At 43.5% G+C, this 27,002-nt stretch overlaps 1 protein-coding gene across 9 annotated transcripts in view; it reads left to right on the top strand.

The window, feature by feature from the left end:
• Positions 1-27,002, top strand: part of NLGN1 (neuroligin 1) — a 648,973-nt gene that overhangs the window by 343,723 nt on the left and 278,248 nt on the right. For all 9 annotated transcript variants that reach the window (XM_081190128.1, XM_081190131.1, XM_081190135.1 and 6 more), the window contains one exon: positions 15,667-15,819. In XM_081190128.1, the coding sequence (XP_081046254.1) occupies positions 15,667-15,819 (153 nt within the window). The remainder of the gene's footprint in view (positions 1-15,666; positions 15,820-27,002) is intronic.

Raw genomic sequence — 27,002 nt, 5'->3', positions numbered from 1 at the left:
ATTATTTCTTATTCAAATTCTTCTAATTTAATTTCAGAGTATCCCAAGCAGGCCTGCTGTCCATCTCGTCTCCAGGGCCCAAGGTTGTGGACTTGAGGCTACTGGGTCATGCCCATTGTTTGTGTTTCAGTTTATGTGTGGGGGGAATGTTGATGTCCAATGAAAACATGATTTACAGTCTTGGGACACAGGTTTACTACAAGTCCTTGGGTTTCTCCCATTGTCTGTAAATCCCTAAACATCTTATTTCCCATAAAATAGCAACAGTGCCCTGTTAGTACAATTATTTATTTAAATTAGCTTGCCCCAAAACAGGGCTTCCCAGCCTTGGGGGTCATTTCATATAACTCCTGTTTACCTTAATGTGTTTATGGTTGAATAGCAATCCTTTCACTTATTTCTTCCTTAAAACAAGAATTAAGAGAACTGTAAATTGAGGTCAGTGGTAGAGGTTACTTTGCCATAGTTCATTTTCCCATACTTAGGAGTGTGTTTCCTTTTGGACTGTTCTTGTCCTAATCACCTTGCCTTCCACACAGACCTGGATTTAACATTATTTTTCATCTTGCATACATCTTTAAGATACAAATGTGCAGTTTTTGAGATGGGACAGTCCTGTTGGTACACTGCCTAAGATTTAATGTGGAAGGAGGTTATTTGATTCAAGCAAAGTTGAATCTGTGCAAGGAGCCCCAAATCAAGGCACATACCCCCTTGAAGTGCTTCCTGGTACCCCTGTGATTTAGATGTCAAACACTTTAGATAAGCATCTGCTAAAGCACAACTACTAATGTATTGAATATTTCCATATTAGGAAAACACCAGGGTGGAGTAAAGGGGAGAAGGGAAAACAAAAACCAGAGATGGAGAGGACTGTACCATGTCCATTTCCACATGCTTGGATCAGTTCCAAGAAGAACATAGTCAAGCAAGGAGAAAATGGACAAAAATGTGGCATACTCAGAAATGGTCACCACTGCCAATGCTACTTTATTCTCATTCACTGGTTGGTTTCCCCCACCCCGGTGCATGACTAACCATTCTGACATTGCAAAGAATTGCATCTTTATCCATTCCGCTCCCCCACTTTGTACACACCTCTTTAAAATGTCCCTGGGGATTATAAACTATTGTGCCTCATAATCCCTATAACTGCCCACCCATTCCAAATAATATCTAGCCCCACATTCCTTCACTTTGCAAGCTGCCCTCAAACACACACATTGCACATTGTTGGATTGCATCCAAAAAAGACCCAAGGAGCATGAAAATACAGTTTGTACAGTGCTTTATAGATGGGCTGCCTAGCAGCTTTCTTCCTTTCATTTGCACAAAAGGTTGCTGAAGCGGAATAAGGATTTGGGTTTTGGGGTTTTTTGTTTTTATTTTATTTTCTTGTGCAATGTTGTAGTGTGCAGCCTTGCACAAATAGTATCTCACCATGGTTCATGAAGCCAGCACCATGTACTGAGTCTGTCATGTACTTCAAAGCCATCCTGTTTTTGTTGTCCTTCACAAACGCAATACAGTGGTACCTCTAGTTAGGAACTTAATTCGTTCCGGAGGTCCGTTCTTAACCTGAAACTGTTCTTAACTAGAGGCGTGCTTTCGCTAATGGGGCCTCTTGCTGCCACTGCACCGCCGGCACACAATTTCCATTCTCATCCTCGGGCAAAGTTCTCAACTCGAGCTAACTCTTCCAGGTTAGCAGAGTTTGTAACCTGAAGTGTTTGTAACCTGAGGCGTTTGTAGCTCAAGGTACCACTGTAGGTCTATCAATTTTCTGGCCACTATACATCAATATTGGTTATATGTAACCTGCTCTAGTATGAGGTGTAAAACAGGCACATTTGCATGTGGAAAAGACATCACTTTTGGATTGCTTCATCAAATTGTCCACTGCTTTTCATTCATGAACATCCACCCTCTACTCCCCAACACACATATTCTGATACATGTTGTTTGGGTGTCTTTGCAACCCTGTTAACACTCTCAGTAGAGATGGCAGTTCTTTCATAAATATAGTGGTCCCCTGCCATAACCAGAAATTAATAAAATAATGTCATGCAATGCAACACTTAGAGGTTTATAAGCACAGTTTTTATTCAATTAGCAACTGGAAAAGCCTGTGTTACTCACAGATAATTTTGAGAAATAGTTTCAAACCCCAGCTATTTACACAGCGGACCTTTTGTAGCTTTCCTAATTTGCCATATAATTGCTAGGGCAGGCTCTAATAGCTAAAAATCTGTTGAGTTAATCAGTACCTTTCATTCGTTGAAAGAGCTGAACATTCAAGCCTATCAGCTCAAATCCAGCTTCGGCAGGCAGTGACAGAATGGTAAGAATCAGAGCACAGTTCAGAAGCTTCTATGAAATGAGTTAAGTTGCATCTTCTCAGCTTGTCATAGAAAACCACCCTTCCCATTAAAACTAGGTATCCTAGTGAAGTTTTCAAGGCCTCTGTCTGGAATCTAAGTTCAAAGGATTGTGAACCTTGCATCAAAGCTCCAAAATAATTCCAGGACTTGGATTTCAGTCTGAGCTAGAGAAGGAGGCATGACTTCCGTGCCTGAGAAAGGCTTTGGAGCAGCAAGAGAAACAGGGATTTCGTGGCCAAGAAAAAGCTTCTGTAAGCCAGGGATTGTGGGTCTTTGGCAGCCAAAGGCGGAGCACACTGACAGCTCTGACACCATGTGTGGCTTCCAGTTGCCAAAATGCATCTCTCTCAAAATGTAATGGATGACTTGGCAGTTCTTCAGGAACAAAAAAATATATGAGGATGTTCTGAAAGCCTTTTCACCAAGATGTATCAGTTTACCTGAAGGGTCCTTCATGAGACCTGAGTGTCTTTCTCCCCACCCAGTTTTTGTCCCTGCAGCCAGTTAAAGCTCTCCCCATTCAATTAACACTGAACAGGGGAGAAATTAAAGAGTCTTCAGGAGCAAAGGCTGCATATGGGGAAGGCCCCCCCCAACAGAGGACCATTTGAGTAAGATGGTGATCTGAGGTGGGTAAACTTCCCTGCTCCCTCTGTTGGGTTTTTCTTTCTTTCTTTGCCCCTGGAACCTCTTAAATTAAATTAGAAACCTGTTGTGAGGAGAGAGAGAGCGCGATAGAGAAGCCCAAGAATGGCACACGATAAAAAAACTAGTAGCACACTATAAAACAACTACCCATGTACTATCTGAAACCAAAGTGGCGGATTGGTTGCTGGATGTGAATCCCCCCCCCCATCTCTCCTACCCCACTGCACTGAAAAGAATGGAAAATGTAAACTGCACTTGCTTGAACACACAAGGCCTTAAACTGTGGATAGGGCACACACACCGTCTTAGCAGGGTTTCCAATTGCCGTGAGAAGATCCAAAACATACCGTAAGTGCTTAACCTGGGGTCCATGGATTGGCTTCTGGGGTCTATGAATCAGACACAAATTTCCCCCTCCATGCAATAAAATTGTGTGCAAAAATGTTGTGTTCATGTGCATATTTCTGGGGAGGAGATCCATAATTATTAATAATAATAATAATAATAATAATAATAATAATAATAATAATAATTATTATTATTTATTTATTTATACCCCGCCCATCTGGCTGGGCCTCCCCAGCCACTCTGGGCGGCTTCCATAGAAACCAAAAATACAGTAAAATATCACACGTTAAAAACTTCCCTGAACAGGGCTGCCTTAAGATGTCTTCTGAATGTCAGGTAGTTGTTTATCGCTTTGACATCTGCTGGAAGGGCGTTCCACAGGGCGGGCGCCACTACCGAGAAGGCCCTCTGCCTGGTTCCCTGTAGCTTTGCTTCTCGCAATGAGGGAACCGCCAGAAGGCCCTCGGCGCTGGACCTCAGCGTCCGGGCAGAATGATGGGGGTGGAGACGCTCCTTCAGGTATACTGGACCGAGGCCGTTTAGGGCTTTAAAGGTCAGCACCAACACTTTGAATTGTGATAATAATAATAATAATAATAATAATAATAATAATAATAATAATAATAATATATTTATACCCTGCCCATCTGGCTGGATTTCCCCAGCCACTCCATAGCTTTAATCAGATTCTGAGAGGGTCCATGAGTTTATTTTATTGGGGGGTGCGTGTAAAAGCCTGAGTGCCCAGGGACATTGGAGGTGGAGCTTGTGCATGTGCCCCCCTGCCTACAATTTGAGACAGGGGTGGGGAACCTGTAGCCCTCAGTATTGACCCCCATCAGCCCTGACCATTGACTGTGCTAGCTGAGGCTGATGGGAGTTGTAGTTTAGTGACACCCAAAGGGTCACAAGTTTGCCATGTCACTTTGACTGAGAAGTGAAGCTAGCATTTAGACATTAGATGTGACACTACTACTCACAAAGTTGGGGGGCGTGGTGCACATGGTGATGTCACACCCATATGTTACTCAGGGAAAAGAGAGGCAGCGTAGTGTTTTCATTAGCAGGCATCTTCCCTTTGTAACATCTGGTTCAGCCCTGAGAGATTGAAATGGAATGTCTGACTCCCAAGGAGAAATGAAACCATGAGCTAATAAATCACAAAATGTGACAGGAAGGAAACTGAATAAATCTGCTTAGCAAATTCAAGGAGCATAAATCCAATGGTGTAATAAAATCCATATCAGTAGATCACTCAGAGATATCGTATTTCCAGCCAATTTCAGAGCACCTCTCCAGCTATGAAGTGTACTTCAACCACATCTGTAATAATAATAGGTGAACCGTTTTCCTTTCAATGTTCCCTTCCACTTTCTTTTTTAACCATTTTATCACTACCCATACCCAACTTTTCCCAATCCATGCAGCAGTGAAAACTTGGGCTCTACCACTGGCCCAGCTCTAATTAGATTATTTTTCTTTTTTTCTTTTCTTTCAGAAGACCCCAAAGGCACCTAATGCACATTACAGCCTAATGATCTGTAGCTCTCTAGTTTCGTAAGAACAACAACAAAGTGGGAAAAGTAACTATATCCATTTCTTTGTCTTACCATGGGCAGCGTTTGTATTTTTCCATGGGAATTATTAGCAGTAATATATCACAGAGTAAGGGACGCGGGTGGTGCTGTGGGTTAAACCACAGAGCCTAGGACTTGCCGATCAGAAGGTCAGTGGTTCGAATCCCCGCGGCGGGGTGAGCTCCCGTTGCTCGGTCCCTGCTCCTGCCAACCTAGCAGTTCGAAAGCACGTCAAAGTGCAAGTAGATAAATAGTACCGCTCTGGCGGGAAGGTAAACGCCATTTCTGTGTGCTGCGCTGGTTCGCCGGAAGCAGCTTAGTCATGCTGGCCACATGACCCGGAAGCTGTACGCCGGCTCCCTCGGCCAATAAAGCGAGATGAGCGCTGCAACCCCAGAGTCGGTCACGACTGGACCTAATGGTCAGGGGTCCCTTTACCTTTACCTATCACAGAGTAATGAAACTCTAATCAATGGGGCAGGGGGGTTTGCTCCACATTCTTTGCCACCATTGACAATTTTAGAGAACCCTATCCTGGCAGCCTCCATTTCTAACCTCTTCTTGAAGTGGTGCTGAACTAGATAAGACTTTGCTTATCCAGCATTCCCTTCTTGCCCATGTTCATGGAGAGTTCAATCCTAAATAGTACTACTCAGCAGCAAATCTGTCTGTGTTCAATGGGTTTCCCCCCAACAGGGGCGTCTTACCCATAGAGGCTAGTGGCGTGGGGCCCCAGGGCCCCAAGTTCTGGAGGGCGCCAGGGAAGAGGCGGAGGCTGGACGTGGCACCTCCCGGCATCAGCTCGCCGCCCTCGCCCACCTCCGCCATGCCGTACCGAAGCAGCGCCGTGCCTGGAGCCTCCGTCTGCTGTAGCCACCATGGCACGAAGCAGTCAGCTGAGCCAGGAGATGCCACGTCCAGCCTTTGCCTCTTTCCCACCGGAGGAGCCGCCCTCCAGCCACTGCCTGCTTCCTCCAGCCCCACCGGCAGCGTCGTCCTCCCTAAAAAACTCTGGGAAAGGGGGGGCACCAGGGGGAACTTTGCACCACAGCACTGGATATGCTTAAGACGGCCCTTAGTACATTTAGGATTACAGCCTGGGCAAATATCACTGCCGACTAGGGAATTGGTCCCAAATCTCCCCAGTTTTGATCCTGTACACAACTGTACCACATTTGCTCTCCCCTTCACATGCAATTGAGCCTTGCATGTACAGTGCTACCTCAGGCTACATACGCTTCAGGTTACATACACTTCAGGTTACAGACTCCACTAACTGAGAAATAGTGCTTCAGGTTAAGAACTTTGCTTCAGGATGAGAACAGAAATCGTGCTCCAGTGGCACGGCAGCAGCAGCTAAAGGCCCCATTAGCTAAAGTGGTGCTTCAGGTTAAGAACAGTTTCAGGTTAAGAACGGACCTCCAGAATGAATTAAGTACTTAACCTGAGGTACCACTGTACTGTTTTCCACGCCAAGACCATCTTCAGATGGACCACCCCAACATACATGCCTGGCATGATGAGTGAATTTGGTACTTCGAATTATCAACCAAGTTTTGCCCAGGGTGACCTGAAAATGCTGGTGTGGCAATAAAGTCCAAGAAGGAGTTGGTGGCACTGGCGAGCCTGCCACTTTCCACGCTGCAGGCTTCAAGTGCATATTTATATTGCGCAGGATGATCTCGCATAAACAGAAAAGGCTTTAGCGCCCCATTGTATGCCCATGAAGAACCTCCTGGTTTAAAAATTCAAATGATTTGTGCTTTCAGTTTTGCCATTAGCTATGTTTTTGCCCTCACTTGACAAAGACAGAGCTTGCACCGAATTATCATAATTGTATTGGTAACACTTGAAAGTATGGGGAGAATAAATCCTGACAAAGCTTTCGTGAAAATAGCTCCCATATAATTATAAGCAATGAAGGGGCTGTCAGCATTTCCATTGTCTAGCCCACATTTCCAGCAGCAGGTAAGTTATACAAGAACGCTTGTCTCAGTTTAATTAGGAAATTCTTCAGCAGCTTCCTTAAAAAAAGAAAAGAAAGTCTAAAAGTGTTCCCCTGCATAACCCCCCATTCAATTATATATACAGTGGTACCTTGGTTCTCAAATTTAATCTGTTCTGGAAGTCCTTTCCAAAACCAAAGTGTTCCAAAACCAAGGCAAGCTTTCCCATAGAAAGTAATGAAAAACAGATTAATCTGTACCAGACTTTTAAAAACAACCCCTAAAGCAGCAATTTAACGTGAATTTTACTATCTAACAAGACCATTGATCCATAAAATGAAAGCAATAATCAATGTGCTGTACTATAAAATAAAGAAGACAGGATTGTAGATGATAATTTCCCCCCCTTACCTGCACTGATGATAGTCATTGTTTGGATCGGGGGCTTTTATCGATTCCCACAGTCACACAATCAATCAATCAATCAATCAATCAATCAATCAGTAGCTGAACTGCGTTCCACACAGTCACATAAGCAAATTATCCAAAAAAGTCTCAAAAACAAAAATGCAAAATAAATAGCAAAAAAAAAAAGCGCCAAATACAGTGGTGCCTTGGTTCTCGAACTTAATCCGTTCCGGAAGTCTGTTTGACGTCTGAAATGTTAAAAACCAAGGTGCGGCTTCTGATTAGTGCAGGAGCCCCAGAAACAATATCCAACAGCCAAATCAGATGTTCGGCTTCCAAAAAATGTTCAAAAACTGGAACACTTACTTCCGGATTTTCAGCGTTTGAAAACCAAGGCGTTTGAGAACCAAGGTACCACTGTAATGTTGGTAATCTAGAAAGACGACACACAACTTGTCCAGCAGGCAGTGTCATGACCTCTGAGTCCAGTAGTGATCCAGACACAGAGCTTGAAGATGCAGAGGCACCAAATAAGTTGCTGAGCCGGGGGGCCACTAGGGGGCGCATTGGAAGATGGCCGACAATACCATCTCTCCGACCCACACGGGGTATTAAGAGGCTGTTATGGGAGTAGGCAGCCTCCCTTGTCACCCCAAGGAAATGGGGAACACTGCCCCTTGCCTGCTGTGCCCATAAATCACCCCCTAATTCGAAAGAAGGGGTGAGGGCCCTAGGCAGAATGCCCCCATGTGGACCTCGGCTCTCCTGGACGCTGTCTCTGATCGCACACTAGCTGCAGCAATTTGGAATAATTAATTACAAAAGAAGCAAGTGCACATATTTCAAGTGAAGAAGGGGAGTGAAGTCTGCTAATTTAAGTGACCTCTGCAAAAGAAGACGACGGGTTGGAGAAACAGGAATATTTTACGATGAAGATACACCAAAGGCTGGATATGTTGACAACGGGACTGAATGGGGGGGACGGACCTCTTTTACTTTCCTTCTATGTGATTTACAAGAACCCCTCCTCATTAGAACCGTTGGTTGAACTGACCCAAGCAGGATGATTAAGGTCTGTGTGGAGATAAACTTTAACCAAAAGTATGTTTTATGGAGATCGAGAAGCAATAAGAGCTTTTGGAATGGCGCAGCAATTAATTCAGAGTCGCCATCTTGCCAAAGGATTTATAGCCGAGAGAAGGAACGGACTTGTTTTCAGACTGCATTCCTGGTGAATCTCCTCAGAGGTTTGGAGAAAGGAGGCAGATTGGTGAAGATTAATGACGCTAAGACTGTTTTGATGTATGGAAGTGATGTTACATGGAAAACGTCTGGATATGGCTACTGGATAAAAAATAATAATATCCACGCAGGATTACAAACTGTCTAACCAGCTTGTGGAGACTATCAGAGGTCACAAAGAGAAAGGAAAAATATATGAAAATAACAACAAGAGATGTGGCAAAACAAGAAGAAAGGACTGGATAGTACTGTGAACATCATAAGGTTAGATTTGTGGACCTTAAAACAGCAGTAAGAAGGAAGAAGTTGATTGGATCCCCTTCAGAACTTGAAATATGGGTACCCCCAACAAAAATTTAAAATTCAGCTGTGTAATTTGGAATTTATGTAATTTGGTTTGATTTGATGTGATTGGTCGGTTAATAAAAAAATTATTCTTAAAAACAAACAAAGAAATAAGTTGCTGAGCCAGGTTCCGGGCTCTGAGCTGACAGCTGAAGATAAGAAGACCACTATGTCCAAGGTTGTCACAGAAGAACCTCAGAAATCATCAGCAGTGGCAGACCTTGGGGTCTCAAAGACCAATGGTGGCCTGTACAACACCAACATTTGGTGCCCCCCTACCTCTTGTGCTCCATTCTAAATCATAGTTGGCACGTCCTCTGCAGTGCAACCACGGCTCCACGCCCAGTGCGACGAAACTGGTCGTGATCTCCTAAATCCACCTCTGCTGCCAGGGCCTGTTGGGTCAGAGCCTGACCCCTTAAGTCACCTTCTGCTGATCCTCAACATCCAGATATCTCCCACTTCTCATCATTGATCCAGGGAAGGAGGCTATGGAACCAAGGAGAAGTACCCGTCTTCAGTCCAGGAGGTTGTTCTTTCAAGGCTCTGAAATTCTCTCAAGGGGGTAAAGTCTGGAGGAGGTAGCTTGGAGGCAGAGGGTTAAAAGGCTTCAATCTGCTTCCAGCCTTTGTCACTTGGAGCAGCCTTGCTGCATTCTTCAGCATTGGATCTGAACATGAGATGCAGAGCCAGACACGAGCTCTGCTAGGAACCAGGAGCCTATACCTAATTCTAAAAGTTCCAGTTGCCCATAGGTGATTTTTTGCCTATAATTTTCATGATCTGCTAAATTGGGACAAGGCACTGCTATGTCTGACAGCTCCCCTTGCATCAGTGGTCCAAGACCCCCAGCAGCCCCTGAAAGAGGTAGCAGGAAGAAACTTAATAAATTAGCAGCATCTCACAGTAAGCTCTGATTTCCTGGATGCACCTGATTTTGAACCATTGCTTTCTACTTGCTCTTGAGCCTAATACTATTCCTGTTTTGCTTCTTTGGTCATATCCTGCAAGCATGCCATATATCTTGACTAGAATACTACTAGCAACGTTTATCCACCACTTTTCTGAGAAAACCTACCCGCTTCCTCTGCTCTCTTTTTTCAATATGGGAGCATTCAAAAATATAAATGACCTAGCTACAGTGCAAAGTGGTCCATTCCATCTCAGCACCTAAGGATTCTGTTGCTTGTGTAGCCTTAATTAATAGACTAGGCCAGACTTCTCCAACCTCCTGATTGGATCAGACCAGATGTTAGGCTACAACTGCCACCATCCCTGACCATTGGCCATGCTCGTTGGGGCTGATGGGTGTTGTAGTCCTAAACATCTGGAGGGCATCGGGTTGGGGAAGGCTGCATTAGACTTTATATGCTGCCTTTCTTCAAAAGAAATTGCTTTTGAGGCAACTCACAATATACTAGGTATAAAAGACCCAGTAACAACAATACTGGCAAATAATAAATGTTCCGGCAAATACATTTAAAATAAAATAATGTTTCAATAACCATTAATAAAAATAAATACATTCTTAAAAACCTGAAATCTCTGCACAGAAATTGAAATATAACTTTGCAAATATTGCCATAATAATTAAGCTCAGTAATGGAAATTAATGCTCTGCCATCCCATTTTCCCACTCTAATTCCATCTTTCCCAGCTCATTATTATTATTATTATAATCAGCATTATATGGGAAATGCTCCATGATTCAACAATGGCAACAGTGTAGCTCTTTTGGAACGAGTTGTTTTCCATCCACCCCTGCTCCTCCTCCTGAATTCCATGTTCTTTGCAACAAGTATCAGTTAATCCAATTAATTTGCATTTCCCTGTTAGCTGGTTACCAATGTACACAGGTGCCTCAATACATTAAGCCCAAACTTAATGTGAACTTATGCACAATTGCAGTTTGCTTTTGTGTGGTGTTTTGTCAATGTGTGTTTGTAAACCGGACATGTGAAGGGGGTCTTCTCCCCCAAGCAACAGCAACAACAACAACAACAACAACAACACTAGAACATAGAAGAGCCCTCCTGGATCAGGCAAAGGCCAGTCTAGTCCAGGATCCTGTTCCCATGATGGTCAACCAATGGCCTATGGCTGTTGCAGGACCTGAGTGCAACAGCCCTCTCCTCATTTGTGATTTCCAGCAATTGATATTCAGAGGCACTTTGCCTCTAGCAGTGGAGGCAGAACAAGGGGCTGTTCTTAGTGCTTTCTTGCCACTTCAGAAACAAGACTGAACAATTTGGAGCTTCAAAAACTCAGGGGGGAAAAAGATGGAATGGAATTTTCCAGAGCATCCTTAAAGTCCTTTGGGAGTGGCAAGGCAGGGATTAAACTCGCAAAGTCTATTCCGACATAACACCACAGGAGCCCAAGGGCTCAATAACATATGAATGCTGCCTACATCTCCTGCCAAAGTACTGGGGAAATGCAAGACTGAGAGTAAATGTTCACACTTACTGAGAGGGAGGAAAAAAACATCTCATGGTTCACAAAAGAAGTGGATTTCCTGTAGGTCAGTGCTGAGATCTTTGACAGTGCAGTGTGGAGAAAATTTATATCATCTCTATTCTTATCTGCCGTGGCATGTGGATAAATTGAGAGGAGTTTGCAGTACTGCTTGTCCTTAACCTTTCGGAGCATAATATTCAGAAGGAAGTCATAAAAAAGGCATTATGTAGGCTGAATTTATTCAAAAAAATCCTTTATACCTTGAACTTTGCTTTATATTGGAATGTATGGCTGTGTGTGTGTGTGTGTGTGTGTGTGTGTGTGTGTGTGTCCCAATTTCCCTTGAATTACCCCAGTTTATGTGAGCATATATGTACATGTTTTTGCCACCGAAATTTCATTACTATTCACAGTTGGTGCTCTGTGACTTTAATTAAAAATGAATTCTTAAACAATTTCCAAGCATACAATTAGCCACGTACAGTTTCTGCTGCGAACAGCCATTTAGCGATCCCCATATTAATATTTTATTATTTCTTCCTTCACTTTTGCATATGTAGAAGGAAGCAAATAAATAAATAAATTCAGAATACTATGCTTTGGGTAAATAGCCACCAATAGCTGTGCTTGGAAGGAACGAGGACTAATCCATAAGCCGCCTGCCTCATTGTGAGGCTTGGATGCAAACATGCCATAGGCAAGCAAAGTGCCCTTCTGAAATTAAGCTTGAAACATGAATGTGGAGCATTATCTGTCTTTGTATCCCAACCAATCTATCAGTGATTTAAAACAAGAACCAAAACACAACCATCCTTCAAAATCCATACTTCTCTGAATTTTGCAATGCAGTTCTCCAGTAACATGTGCAAAAATGCATGCGCTGGAGTAAAGTGTCCACAAATATGCATATATTAGTGAAAACAACTTACAGATGCATTATTTTAGGGATAATTGCTTTGCAAAGAAAAGGTGTCTATTAGGCAACACTGCAAACAAACGTTTACATTTAGAGAACTTTGCATTACAGTGCTGAACAATTCATATGAGGACTTTAATTTTCTTTTTTTAAACGTGGAAATGAGAGCAGAACTTTAGATCAGAAAAATAAGCAATTTAGAGAAATAAAAACCTATCTTTCCCACTGTTCTTATATTCTGGAGCGCGCAACAGCTTCACATAATACATCGTTAAAACAACCATCAACAATAAATCATTAAACAAAAAAAAAAATGGAAGATCAATGCATCATCATACAATATAGCACAGCAAACACATGTTTAAATAAGGGACCACACTCCTGGCATAGAAGAATGAAGAACCAAATGTCTGGATAAACAGAGGTGCATGTAACTGTTATACTGCCCTGTGCCCTGTCGTTGCCATCCTGATTTCTGCCCAGGACAGGGCCATGGGCAGCGTATCACCTGCTGATTGTAAAAGCTAAGTCAAGTGGTAGCATGGAAGGTGGTCACTCAGGTTCTTCGGACCCCAAATTTTACAGGGCATAATATGCAAATAGCAAGACCTTGAATTCGGCTTGGTAGCACACTGACAGAGCCTTCGAAACCAGAACAATGTGATCGTTCTGCCCGGACACTGAGGTCTAGTGCAGAGGGCCTTCTGGCAGTTCCCTTGCTGCGAGAAGCCAAGTTACAGGGATCCAGGCAGAGGGCCTTCTCGGTAGGGGCACCTGCCCTGTGGAACGCCCTCCCATCAGATGTCAAAGAGATAAACAACTACCAGACTTTTAAAAGACATCTGAAGGCAGCCCTGTTTAGGGAAGCATTCAATGTTTAACAGACTATTGTATTTTGATATTTTGTTGGAAGTCACCCAGAATGGTTGGGGAAACCCAGCCAGATGGGCGGGGTATACAGTGGTGCCTCGCAAGACGAAAAGAATTCGTTTCGTGAGTCTTTTCGTCTTGCGAAGCACGGTCCGTCGCAACTGCGCCTCTTCAAGCGGCTTTAAAAAAAAGCGTAAGACGTTTCCGTCTTGCGAAGCAAGACCATAGGGAAATTCGTCTAGCGAAGCAACGCAAAACCGAAAAACCCTTTCGTCTAGCGAGTTTTTTGTCTTGCGAGGCATTCGTCTTGCGGGGCACCACTGTAAATAAATAAATAATAATAATAATAATAATAATAATAATAATAATAATAATAATTATTATTATTATTATCATCATCATCTCTCCTCATGGTTCACATGACTAGTTGGAGCATGGCACACTGTACCAACTGCAGTGTCCAAACCGACTTCAAGGGTAGCCCTGGAGTGTTAGGGACACAGGTGGCGCTGTGGTCTAAACCACTGAGCCTTGGGCTTGCTGATCAAAAGGTTGGCGGTTCGAATCCCCGCGACAGGGTGAGCTCCTGTTGCTCGGTCCCAGCTCCTGCCAAAGTGAAAGCACACCCAAAAGTGCAAGTAGCTTAATAAGTACCACTCCGACAGGAAGGTAAACGGCGTTTCTGTGCGCTGCTCTGGTGTCAATGTTCCATTGAGCCAGAAGCAGCTTAGTCATGCTGACCACATCACTCACAAAAACTGTCTGCGGATCAGAAAAACGCTTGCTCCCTCGGCCTGTAAAGCGAGATGAGCACCACACCCCAGTCGTCCGTGACTGGACTTAACTGTCAGGGGTCACTTTACCTTTACTTTTATCTGGGGTGTTACCAGTGATGAGTTAATAAGCATAACACTCCATTAATTAATTAACTCAAACCACCAGTAATTGCTTACTTTAATGTAAGTAGGAAATGCTCAGTTTTCAGTACTGAATTGGCCTCTAATGTAAACTGTACTATGTACTGTGCTGTAAATATTAACTGGGCCACATTTCTCAGAAGATATTTCTGAGCTGGAACTGTTCTGCCTCCAACAATAGATGTCCCATCATTAGAATTCATGTGCTAAGACCTCTCTCCTGTAATTATGTCCGATTCTTTACCAATCTTCTTCACCTCAATCATAGAATCATAGAATCAGAGAGTTGGAATAGACCACAAGGGCCATCGAGTCCAACCCCCTGCCAAGCAGGAAACACCGTCAGAGCACTCCTGACATATGGTTGTCAAGCCTCTGCTTAAAGACCTCCAAAGTAGGAGACTCCACAACACTCCTTGGCAGCAAATTCCACTGTCGAACAGCTCTTACTGTCAGGAAGTTCTTCCTAATGTTTAGGTGGAATCGTCTTTCTTGTAGTTTGGATCCATTGCTCCGTGTCCGCTTCTCTGGAGCAGCAGAAAACAACCTTTCTCCCTCCTCTATGTGACATCCTTTTATATATTTGAACATGGCTATCATATCACCCCTTAACCTCCTCTTCTCCAGGCTAAACATGCCCAGCTCCCTTAGCCGTTCCTCATAAGGCATCGTTTCCAGGCCTTTGACCATTTTGGTTGCCCTCCTCTGGACACGTTCCAGTTTGTCAGTGTCCTTCTTGAACTGTGGTGCCCAGAACTGGACACAGTACTCCAGGTGAGGTCTGACCAGAGCAGAATACAGTGGCATCACTGGGGCTGCGAGAGAAATGGCCTGCTTTTTTTGTGGGGTGAGGCAGTTTTTCTACACTTCAGAATATGCATCCTAATAGTAGCCCCCTAAAAACATCAGACCACAGAACCCCCAAATATCCTGATACACAACCCCCTGGTTTTGACATTTAGAGAGCAAGGATTCTTCAGCCTCTCAGACAGCTTTTTGTTGTTGCTGCTGCTGTTTTTATTTTTATACTGCTTTAAATTTTAAAGAAAAAAAAATCTGAAAGCGGTTTACAACCTACATTAAAACATCAAATGAAACAAACCAGAATAAAACATTACAGAAGAAAGTCAAACCAAAAGTAGACATTCAGCTTTTAGATTTATCATCGTACTGCCACGGTTAATCTAATGGCCATACGAAAGGAAACCCACACAATCCATAGAAATGCTAAACCTCATTTGAAAAGGATCGCAGGTGCTCCCAAACTGGGAGAGACGTGAGCCATAAGCTTTTGTGACTTTCATGTGACCCAGTGGTGGCCGTCATATTTTTTGTGTGTGCTCAAAATTCCTCTTCAATGACACCTGGTGACAATGTAGTGTTTCATATGTGCTGCTAGGGAACGATGTCATAATTCGTATCTCCAAACCTTTATTAGGCATTACAGAGATAGATGTTGTACAAGATGTCATAATTCACATACGTTGCTTGGGAAACACTTTTCAAAAAAATAAATAAATAACAGCTTGGGGTAGAAAGGAAACAAACTAAGACTTTCATGTGCATCACAATGTTCTCGGGATAACATACTTCTCAATATTTTTCTTCCAGACATTCGAGATAGTGGGGGGCCCAAACCTGTGATGGTGTATATTCACGGAGGGTCCTACATGGAAGGCACTGGAAATTTATATGATGGCAGTGTGCTGGCAAGCTATGGCAATGTGATAGTCATCACCGTCAACTACCGGCTTGGGGTACTTGGTAAGAAAGATTCAGATTTTAAATAGTTCTTGCCTTGTGCGATACTCTTTCTATCAATTAGAAGACAATTTGCAGATTCTTCTGCCTTAAAAAAAAGGAGAGGCTTCTTATTTTTAAAAGAGGAAAGGATTGCATTCAGTGGATTTCAAATTTGTTATTGTGCAGCCTAACCTGTAATTATACTCCTCTTTGATGACAGAAGCAGAGTGCAGATGTTCAGAATGATACGCTGCTTTGTCGCTTGCACTCATCCTGCATTACAGTAATTAGTCGTGCAGAGGGATCTACGGTAAATGGCAAGCACTGACTGAGACGCAGTTGTTTCTGTTTGTGATGTGACAAACGTCTGGATATTGTGCTGACAGGGTTATTGTGTTCCTTCGGACTTTTGGATAGTAAGATTGTTTGGGAAATGTTATTCACTGCCAATTTCCACCTTCTCATATTTTGAATTTAGTCTGGTGCCTTTTAAGTGGAAAGTGTATTAGTTTAAAAAAAAATTCCAGATAAAATAAGCTTGTGAGGGAACAGGTATTTTGAAGCTCTGTGCTTGGAGGGGGGGAAAGTATTGTGCTAGTGTTGTTTTCTATCACACAGGTAAAATACATTTCAATGAAAAGTCGTGTTTTAGTTAGCTGATGTTTGCAAAAGGTTAGAAGAGTTAAGATCTTTTATGCTTTAGTCTGGAGCTTTCAGGGTGTTTTTAGCTGTTGTAGATTTTGGCAAAGAGAGAGGTTGTTTTATTCTGAATATTGCAGAAGCACATTGTAATGCATGTTTAATTCTAGCATCTGACGGTGTTATCACCTTTTTTATGGAAGCATGAGAGGAGCATCTACCCATAAAGACTCAGAAGAGTTTGAGCAAGAGATGGTGTGTTTTAGAAACTGTGGTTTGCCACACAGGTTTATAAACTGTGGTTCGCCTGTGAATTACCTTAGCCCTAAGAGAAGACTCTTTTTGCTCTATCATAAGTTAATTTCTTCAGAACCCGTCTTTCTGGCTGCTCCACTTAATTCCCTGTTATTAACTCCCAGAGAGTGGGGAGCATCAATCTGCTGCTTTTACCTGGCGATTAAAAAAAATGATGCACTGTCAAGAAAATGAATTTGACTTGCTTTGGTATTCCTGCTCATCTCTGGCTTTGAATGCAATCTAACTCCAGTCCTTGAAACATGGTATAATTTTTGTTGCTTCGCCTGACAGTCCTCTCCTTTCCACTTGCACAGGGAACAGTACAATCTAATAGCTGTGTGTGACACAATGTTCAATGACCAGACCCTGCTATGATTTGTATCAGATTACTTTCGCATAGCCTACCTGGTGTCTTCATTGTTTTCTCAGAGCAATTAAATATTGACTTGGAACCTCTAGGGCTATGTTGTGCAATAATTTACAATTCACTTTTGTTGTTGGTATGCAAGATCCTCTTTCTGCTTAGCATATGTTTCCAGTTCCTGATTTGTGTGAGTATATTGTGCTGCAATTCTATTCAAAGAGCACCCACCTGATACAATCCTAATCTATTAGGTGGAGCGGACAATCAAATACCTGTAATTTCTTTCATAATGCCTATATAATCTGTCTGTCTATCTGCCTATCCATCCATCACAGACTTGAGTTGTGGGAAGAAGCCTCTGAATGTGTGTGTGTGTGCGCATTGCTGCATGCCACCCCAATCTGTGAGTGGTGTGATATTCCAGGGGTTCCTGGCACTTACCCAGGATTCGTGTTTCCTTTGGAAGTGAGGCACAGCGGGGACTGTGGTGTCTTTATGATATATGGTTTATTTACACGTATATACAACCATAGCCTACAATGGAGGGATTCACAGCATTAATGCTCCAAGAGGGTCTTGTTTCTCCCATAGCCGGAACCTTGGATTCAAACAGAAACCAAACATATCTCTCTCTCTCTCTCTCTCTCTCTCTCTCTCTCTCTCTCTCTCTCTCTGCCTTTTTGCTGCTTTGCTTCTACTGTAGCTCACATAACTTAACTCTCAGCTCTTGCCATTGTCTTTTTCTAAGTGCCAGCCAGCTGAGGGATGGGGAGCACTCATTTCCATCTCACACAGATCCACTTCCTTTGTTCCCCTTAGTGGCCCATTACCCAGGGGATCACCTCATCAGGAAACTGGTCTGGCTTATATTTTAACACTTGTTGGATCCAGGGAATAGAAGGGTCTCAGCATACAGTCTATTCACCTCCCCCAACGTATGTGTGTGTGCGCGTGCATACATACATACTGCCTGGAGAATCCTCTTGTGCTGCTCATCTCACTAGGGAACATCTGAGAGTGGTGAAAAGGTTGTTGCACTGCAGAAAACAGTTGAATTTTACTTAGTTCTCCCTTCCCCTTTTTTCTTACTGCTTGGCTGATCCAGCAGGAGGGCATGTTGTGGACCATGTAAGATTAGACAGTGGGCCTGAGGAGAGCAGATTGCACACTTCTGAACAAGAAATAGAAGGGAAAAAATCATAATTTTTTTTGGACTATGTATGGTGACACAAGAATGTGCATAATGCACATATACACAACCTGAGAATGTACAAAAATGATGTCAAAATATGCACATTATCCAAAGTCAGTTGGGGATTATGCACAGTGGCCAGAGAATGTACAAAATTCAGTCCATACATGCAGATTTCCCAAGCCTGTGAGATGTGCATTTCACATTTCACAGAAGGATTATGTCACATTATCCATGAAAATGGGTGAATGTGCGCAATGGCTAGTTATGCACATTAACCACTCAACCTACAGTCCCCTTAACATATGTATTTTGTAAACTGCCTATATGTATTGATGGTGAAGCAGTATATAAATCATTCACACACACACACACACACACACACACAGAGAGAGAGAGAGAGAGAGAGAGAGAGAGAGAGAGAGAGAGAGAGAGAGAGAGATAGAGCCATGATAAATAATCCACAAGACACTGACAAAGTCAGTGAGCCAACACAACACATGTTTTCTCCGGCTCAGCGGATCAAGTATCCATTTGTTGCTGCCAAAAACTGGGAAAGGGGGAATTTGTAGTGATGAATTCAAGAGTTCTCCCTAACACCATTATGATTAAAACCCATATCTCTGTGTTGAATTTCAGGCTGAGGCCATAATGGACTCAACGCCAGCACTGCTCCCCTCTCCATTTCCTGAATTTAACTTACACTTGAGCTGTGGAGACCACATGCAAGGCAGGCTGGTTGGTGATTTCAGAAACACCATACTCTCCAACATTTCTTCAATGAAAATAAGGACATCCCATTCCATAATGATAACTTTACTATTTATATCTCACACATCTTGTTGGGTTGCCCCAGCTCTCTAGGCAGCTTCCAAAGTATATGAAAACATCATTTAACATTTGTTAAAAAACCTTCCCTATACAGGATTGCCTTGAGATGGCTCAGGGGTTGGATAGCTCCAGGCCCTCCAACATTTCTCCAGTGCAAAGAGGGGCATCCTAAGGAAAAGCGGGACATCCCAGGATCAAATCAGAACTGGGATGGCTTCTCTAAACCAGGGAAGTCCCTGGAAAATAGGGATACTTGGAGGGTTTGGAGACCTGGTAGGCCTCATTCTTAACACCTAGTTGCTTATGAGCATGCTCAGAAATGTGTGGCCCATTGCAATGCATCAATCCAGTGAGTCAGTGCAAATTTGTTTGTTTATAAGCATTCCTAAATAACTTGTGATTTAAATATCCCCAAATGTGCAGGAAAAATAGCATAGAAACATAAAACAGGATCATAAAAAAGTAAAACATTGTTATAAAGACAAGTAAAAATGGACAGATGAAAATATTTATATGAGAATATTATATATGTGCTAATAGGGATGGGGTCCTGATTAATCAGGAGGTGTGTCATATCTATATCTATATCTATATCTATATCTATATCTATATCTATATCTATATCTATATCTATATCTATATCTATATCTATATCTATAACATCTATATATCTATATATCTAGATTTATCTATGATCAGTTTTCCATTTAACAAGTTGAAATTGTCTCTGTGATGTGAGAGGAAACATATTTACTGGCCTATAATATTTCTGATTTCTTGTTCTGTGGCTCACGGTTAATCTTGCTGGGTAACTCTTATCATGAGAATCTTGAAAAGAAATCACAGCTCATTTTTTTCTTACCACTTCTACAGTCTGGTGATTTAAGAAATAACAGCCATCACTTATCATTTCTGCCCTGACTCATTATGAGCTCAATAGATACTGCCAGGGGAACTGCAACCCCCCCTTTTTTTTTGCTATGTCAGATTTTAGCAATCCAATTTTAAATAATCATCAAAGATTCAACAGGTCTCAAGGGGGGGGGGAGCCCAACTTAATATATTTTCTGCAACTACCACCTCAACTGGCACTGCTTTCACATTTCCATTGCCTCAGGTAAGTTTCCTGAGCCAGCAGAATGGTGGCTTCAGTGATAAGGAAGGCAGCCTTGGGACTGGGGTAAGTATGGCCCTGATTCACTTCCAGGAGCAATCAATCAGAGCAGTTCACATTTGAACTATTGAGATCTCATGACATCCCTAAACACCACCATAGCTTTGTCAACTCTGTGATACGAAACACAGCAGTGATGAATCAGGAAACCCCTTTAGGCATGTGGAGCAGATCTCTTCACAGCAAGGAGCACTTTCCGCCTCTCCCCTTCAAACCCACCATAATGAGGGAGCTTTGAAAAACAGGTAGCAGGCAGTTCATCTAGGGAAGCAGGAGAGTAGAAAGACAGAGTTCTGTGCTGTTCATGAATCCTACCCTCTAATTTCTGCTGTGTGTGGTCTTCACGTGAGAATAAATCTCACTGGAATCAATGGATCCTATTCCCATGTTCCATGTTTTTATTTTTGATCTTACTATATAATATTTTCCTAAGAATGTCATCATGCTGTAGTTTTCAGCGCCTGCATGGGGTGCTCTCCTCTTGAGCAATCCATTCTGGCAGCAAAGGGCTGCTGTGGTCAGAGATTGGCTACCTTCTTATTCCCCGCCAAACTCTCTCTCCTCCACTAGCTCTCTTCCTCTCTTCCATGGCAGTGGGGGAGGGGAGAGAACTCAGTAGTTTGCTCAAGCAGCTGCACCAAAACTTTCCATCCTTTAAACCTCACCCCTTCAACCTCCAACAGGACCCCCTTTTTTGAACCCCTATGCTCCCTCTAGAGTGGGAAGGAGAAAAATATCTATGGCGTGGGAGAGACAGTGCCAGATTTATGTATAAGCTAAACAATCTATAGCTTAGGGCCCCGCTCTCTTGGGCCCCCCCCCAAAAAAAGGGAAAAAAACCTGGATGTACATTTTGAAAATATAAGATAAACAAATGAAATAAAATCTGCATACAGCAACAGTGTTTTGTGTTGTGTAGGCTCCTATTTGTTATGCGCAAATGGCTTTAGACACCTCTTAGGTCCATAAATTACCATATAGCATATATTCAACACAAAAAACAGCAACAATTTGTTGTTGACAAAGGACAGCTGGACATATAAAGGGCCTCATCAGTAGCTTAGAGCCTCATCAAACCTAAATCTGGCCCTGGGGACAGAGGAAGATACTCTGTTGTGTAGAGGCACAAAGTGAGAGAAGGTTGTGGGGGTGCTCTTAGGTAGAGAAATAAAGTGTTGTGGGGTGTTAGGGGGAAAGAAATGCTCTTGAGTAGAAAGGGAAAGGGAGAGAAGACTATGTGGGCGCAAAGAGATGTTCAGGTTCACATAGGTACAAAGGAGTGCCAAATTAGGGTGCAGTGAAGCAGCAGGATAGGATTGCAAAAGTTTGAAAGGATCATCGTGAGGCAGGTTTTGCAAGCCTTCCTGCACTCCACGTTTCAACTTTGACAAGGTGAGCAGGATGTTGGAATTTTGACAGGTGAGCAGGAACTCCCACCGGCCTCTGGGAGCCAGAAAACCCCACCCCTGATCTAAGGGGCTTGGGGATGAGGACTGGGGTGTTTGACAATATCTAGGGGTTGGGGCATTTTGGCAAGGCCTGGGTGTGCTAGGCAGGTTGGCAAGCAGTTCAAACAGCAGTGTAACCCCATGTCATATATAACAGTCACTTGTACCTCTGCCACCATGGCTTGATCTAATTCCTTGCAAGTAGAACGAAGTCATTCTGTGACGTATCTACAGTTCCCTTCTCCATATCACAGTTGCATGGTGGCAGGAGAAGACAGTACTAGAGCCCTGCAAATGACTGCACTGGTGCCATTTGTGGGACAGGAAGCTAGTTAAAGGCACCGGATATTCTGCTGTGTCTTTCATTTGTTGCGTGTGCCTTTTAGCTGCTGTCAGTTGCAGCCAGCATGGCAGAGCTGGGGGGGGGGGTCTGTTGTTGCTTAGCTGGCTTCCCATTGTGATAAATGACGGTGGAGAGGCAAGGAAACAATGAAGTATAGCTCAGCAATGGCAGCATTAGATTGGCTCCACCCCTGCACTGCCCTGACCTCCGACCTCCCCCTCTTGGTCACCAGAAGTGGGAAGCCAGAAAGCAACGTTGCTCTACCCACCGCACTCTGCCCTGCTGGCTGCTTCGAGAAGCTGTGCTCAAACACTGGCTCATAAATGCCCACTGTTTACCCATATACTGTCATGCCGTTGAAAAACAGTCACCTTCATTTTGTGGCCTGCTTTCCATCCATCTCTCAGCTTATTCCTGACTCCCGACTCATTTCCCACTGGATACTGCGAGAGGGGACACTCTGATAGGCAAATGAAAAGGCACCTCTTTCGCCTCTGCGACCACTCCGTTCTATTGAAATGCAAAGCCTGTGTGAGCTGTCTGTTTTGGTGATGGATCGTACACGGGGAAGTCTGATATCCTTGACCTCCTGGGTTTCTGAAGAAAAGCTCTGCATTACAAGCTGAAGATGATTTTATGGCTTACTTTTGTTTAAAACAGAAATGACTTGCAAAAGGGCAGCAACTCTGCAACGGGGGGAATTTTTCGAGGTCGGCTGCTTTAAGCCCTTTAGGAAGCTCTTTCAAATTCCCGATATATATTAGAGAGGGCAAGGAGGTAGGTAGGTGGGTGGGTTTTCTTTTTTAATTTTCTCTTTGACAAAACAGACATTAAAAAATTGAAGATCCTATGTTCTAATAAAGGGTGTGTGTGACCATGCCCAGGCATGAACATGGACACACATTGAGCTACTGTCATGGTCTGGTTCATGGGCGGTCGAAGTCCCAGCTGGGGACATTGAGACTGGGGGCAAGATGGTGGGGTAGGAGCAGGAACGGGAGCCCAGAAGCCAGGAGTCAGGAAGCCAAGAGTCCGAGGGTCAGAGAGCCGGGAGTCATGAAGTCAAGGGTCAGAGGGTCAGGAAGCAAGGAGCCAAATGCTTCAAGGCAGAGAACGTATTGCTGTGGCAAAGAGCTGAAGGGAAATGCTGACCTTATATCCCTTTCTGGCTCTTGCCACCAGGGGCTGTGAGTTACCTACCGGCCTCACCTGTGTGGCCGCTCCTTGCCTCTTCAGGACAAACTTAGGAAGGCCCCAGTCCTGCAAAGTCCTGTTGGTCACAGGGTCTGGCTCCTGCACACACTCTTGACAGTTGGGACCTGTGCCTAAAATACTGTCATCTATCCAGTGGCATAGCGTGGGGGGTGCAGGGGGGCCCGGCCACACCGGGCGCAACATCGGGTGGGCACGCGCTCACACTCGCAGCTCTCTGCCCCTACCACGGGTTAGGGGGCGCAAATTACTTCCCACCCTCTGAAAAGACTTCTACAGTTCATGGTTTTGAACAAGCAGAAGCCTTGCAGTGCAGTTTCGGCCTTGCAGTGTTTCCAGATGTGGTGGATTTCAAGTGTGAGGAAGTGATCATGATGCCTTTTACATGCCCTTATTTATTATTAGTATTATTTATTAAGATTATTCATCACTTATCCCCTAAGGGTCGTCAAGCAACTTACACACACACACACACACAAACACAGAGTATCATTGCTGAAGCAACACCCCTTGTTTAACCTAGGGAAATGGATATCCCGCATACTTGAGCAGATAAGCTCTTCCTCCTTTTCTGCTCATCATTATATTCTTCTCCTGGGGTTTCTGTTGTCAGATGACATACGGACATTCTGTGCTGCAGACTGCTCTCAACTATTGTGGTAAGAATTTGCCTTGACACCACCTTGTTCATTACCCAGGTGAGGAACAGCCCACCTTTTGAATAAACCACAGAACCAAGGAAACTATTTCCAAGTCCAGCATCCTGATTTAGGGACCCGGCATTTTTTATAGCTATTGCAATAGGACAGAGCTCACTCTACTCAACGTGCCAGTTGAGACGGTCTGCCCCAAGGCACTTCAGAACAAAAGCTTACATTGTAGCTCAAACACAGCAAACAAAGAGTCAGAAAATAGCTTCACCTACGTAAGGAAAGGTTACAGGTCATGAGAAGTAAAGCATGCATGGCTCCATACTGATATCTTCACCCCACATCACCTTGGAGTGGCCCTGATGTTTCCAGATAAGGAGAGGTGGAACACAGCTTTGGGGGGGGGGGAGACTTACAAATGCAGAATGAAACAAAAACAAAAACAAGTCTAATACATTCTAAAAGGTCAAATACAATTAAAGTGAAACATTTGAAATTATTAAAATAATAAAAATACACACCTGGGGTCTCTAATTCTTATATCACTATCTATTAGTTAGACTTATACAAGCCCTCTTCCAAAATTAGGCTCCTTTAGCCTAATTAGTGATGCAGGTGGCACTGTGGGTTAAACCACAGAGCCTAGGACTTGCCGATCAGAAGGTTGGCGGTTTGAATCCCCGTGATGGGGTGAGCTCCCGTTGCTCGGTCCCTGCTCCTGCCAACCTAGCAGTTCGAAAGCACATCATGTGCAAGTAGATAAATAGGTACCGCTCCGGCGGGAAGGTAAACAGTGTTTCCGTGCGCTACTCTGGTTCGCCAGAAGCGGCTTAGTAATGCTGGCCACATGACCTGGAAGCTGTACGCCGGCTCCCTCGGCCAATAACGCATGATGAGCACTGCAACCCCAGAGTTGGCCACGACTGGACCTAATGGTCAGGGGTCCCTTTACCTTTACCTAGCTTGAGAAAAGTGCAAAGAAGAAGTGGGACTGTAAATCCATGTCCAAATTGCACTTCCTAACATCCACCACTGGCGCCACTGCCGGATGTCTATGCCTTGGGTGTAAGGTCTGGTATGTGTGTGTGCGTGCGTGCATGCGCATGCCAAACCATCTAGCAGAATGTGCATTGGCCTCTCCACACGATCAGGGACCCTGATCGTGTAGGGCTCCCCGTCACATGTAGGGGCCTCCACATAGAATCATGCACGGGACAATGAGAATGATCTGAATTGCAGGAATCTTTTGCCCAACTCATGACCCTGCTCCAGCAACTGAGCTATTCCATACATTCAGCTGAACACAAACAGGTTTGCTCTTCAGACCTTCAGAGATTTAATTAACAAGTGTGCCCTGTTATGTTTTAGAACATATATATATATTGGTCTCCCAGCCCTTTTTGGCAATTGAACCTGGCACCTTCTTTGTGCAAAACCGATACTCTCCCATTAAGCTATGGCCCTTCTCCTTATGATGTATGTGAGGTTCTTTCCAGTGTTCACGCTGCTTAGAACAAAACTACTGAAGACAATGGAAACGGTTAACTTAGATCCATTAATTTCAGCGGGTTTACTCTTATAATAATTTAGTTAGAAACAACTCCTAGGTTCTTGTCAGGCAGCTTTTCTTTTTAGAAATTGTCACTTTCTTCTAATCCATATTAAAAGAAATATATTAAAATACATGTTTCTGCCTACCTAGGGAATCTCACTAGGACGTTAGCGTCTGCTGTTCTCTTTCTTATGCCAATATTCATTTAAATGATTGTCTGCTTGCAGTGTTGTTTCAACTCTTTCCTATTTGAAAGGAAGTAATTAAAAGAGGGAGAGATTTTTGTCATCCTTCATTGTTAAGCTTTGTCATGCGACTAACTTGGCATTGCCAAGAAGACTGATATCCATTGCCCTTGACTGTTCTATATTCAGTTTTCTTTTCCTGCATTATATTCTCCCCCCTTTTTTTTCTTTTTACAACTCTTGGATGGATTTCTCCCTTCGAAGGACCATAATGGGACTCAAAGGAAAATAATGTTTGGGAGGCTTTTACTCCAACTCATCAGTAAATTGCTTTGAGGTTACCAGGGCGATTCATGGAAATCTCTTTCTTACTGCAAATGCTGGACCTATTTCAAGGCTTTGTTTTGTGGAGAGATGATTGTTATTTTGCTACCTGCAAAGCAGCAGATGTTTAGACACAGCTACATCCACCGTACCCTCCAAATGACTGACACACAGATCTGAATCAGGTTTACCTAAAAGGCAGGGTTCCATCCAGCTAAATCATATTCAGAGACGATCCACTGAGATCACTGAACGTAACTTAGTCATACCTAGTGATCTGAAGGGGTCTACTCTGATTGTGACTTAGTTGGATGCAACTCTAAGTCAGATGTATTCTGCAGACGTTTGCATTAATGCTATGCATTTTACTACTACTACTACTACTACTACTACTACTACTACTACTACTAATAATTTATTTATACCCCGCCCATCTGGCTGGGTTTCCCCAGCCACCCAGGGCAGCTCCCAACAGAATATTGAAAACATGATAAAACATCAAACATTAAAAAACTTCCCTAAACAGGGCTGCTTTCAGATGTCTTCTAAAAATCAGATAGTTGTTTATTTCCTTCATATCTGATGGGAGGGTGTTCCACAGGATGGGCACCACTACTGAGAAGGCCCTCTGCCTGGTTCCCTGTAACCTCACTTCTCGCAGTGAGGGAACCGCCAGAAGGCCCTTGGTGCTGGACCTCAGTGTCCGGGCAGAACGATGGAGGTGGAGACACTCCTTCAGGTATACTGAGCCGAGGCTATTGTGATGGTTTGACCCCTTTCCATTTTAACAGTACAAATTCTACAAACACCTTCCATATCTCCTCAAAATCATTTCTCCTGCATATTCCCAGTCTTAACTTAATAGCACATGCTGACTGATCATTAATAGCTATATCCCACACCTCTTTATAGCTTTCTTCCATTTTATATTCACCTTGCCCCTTCCACTTCCTAGTTATAATAACTCGTGCAGCTGTCAATAAATTGGTGAGC

Source organism: Podarcis bocagei (assembly GCF_964188305.1).
Source record: "Podarcis bocagei genome assembly, chromosome: 4".
In the NCBI taxonomy this organism is placed as follows: Eukaryota; Metazoa; Chordata; class Lepidosauria; order Squamata; family Lacertidae; genus Podarcis; species Podarcis bocagei.
This window is presented reverse-complemented; position numbering and strand designations above follow the sequence as displayed.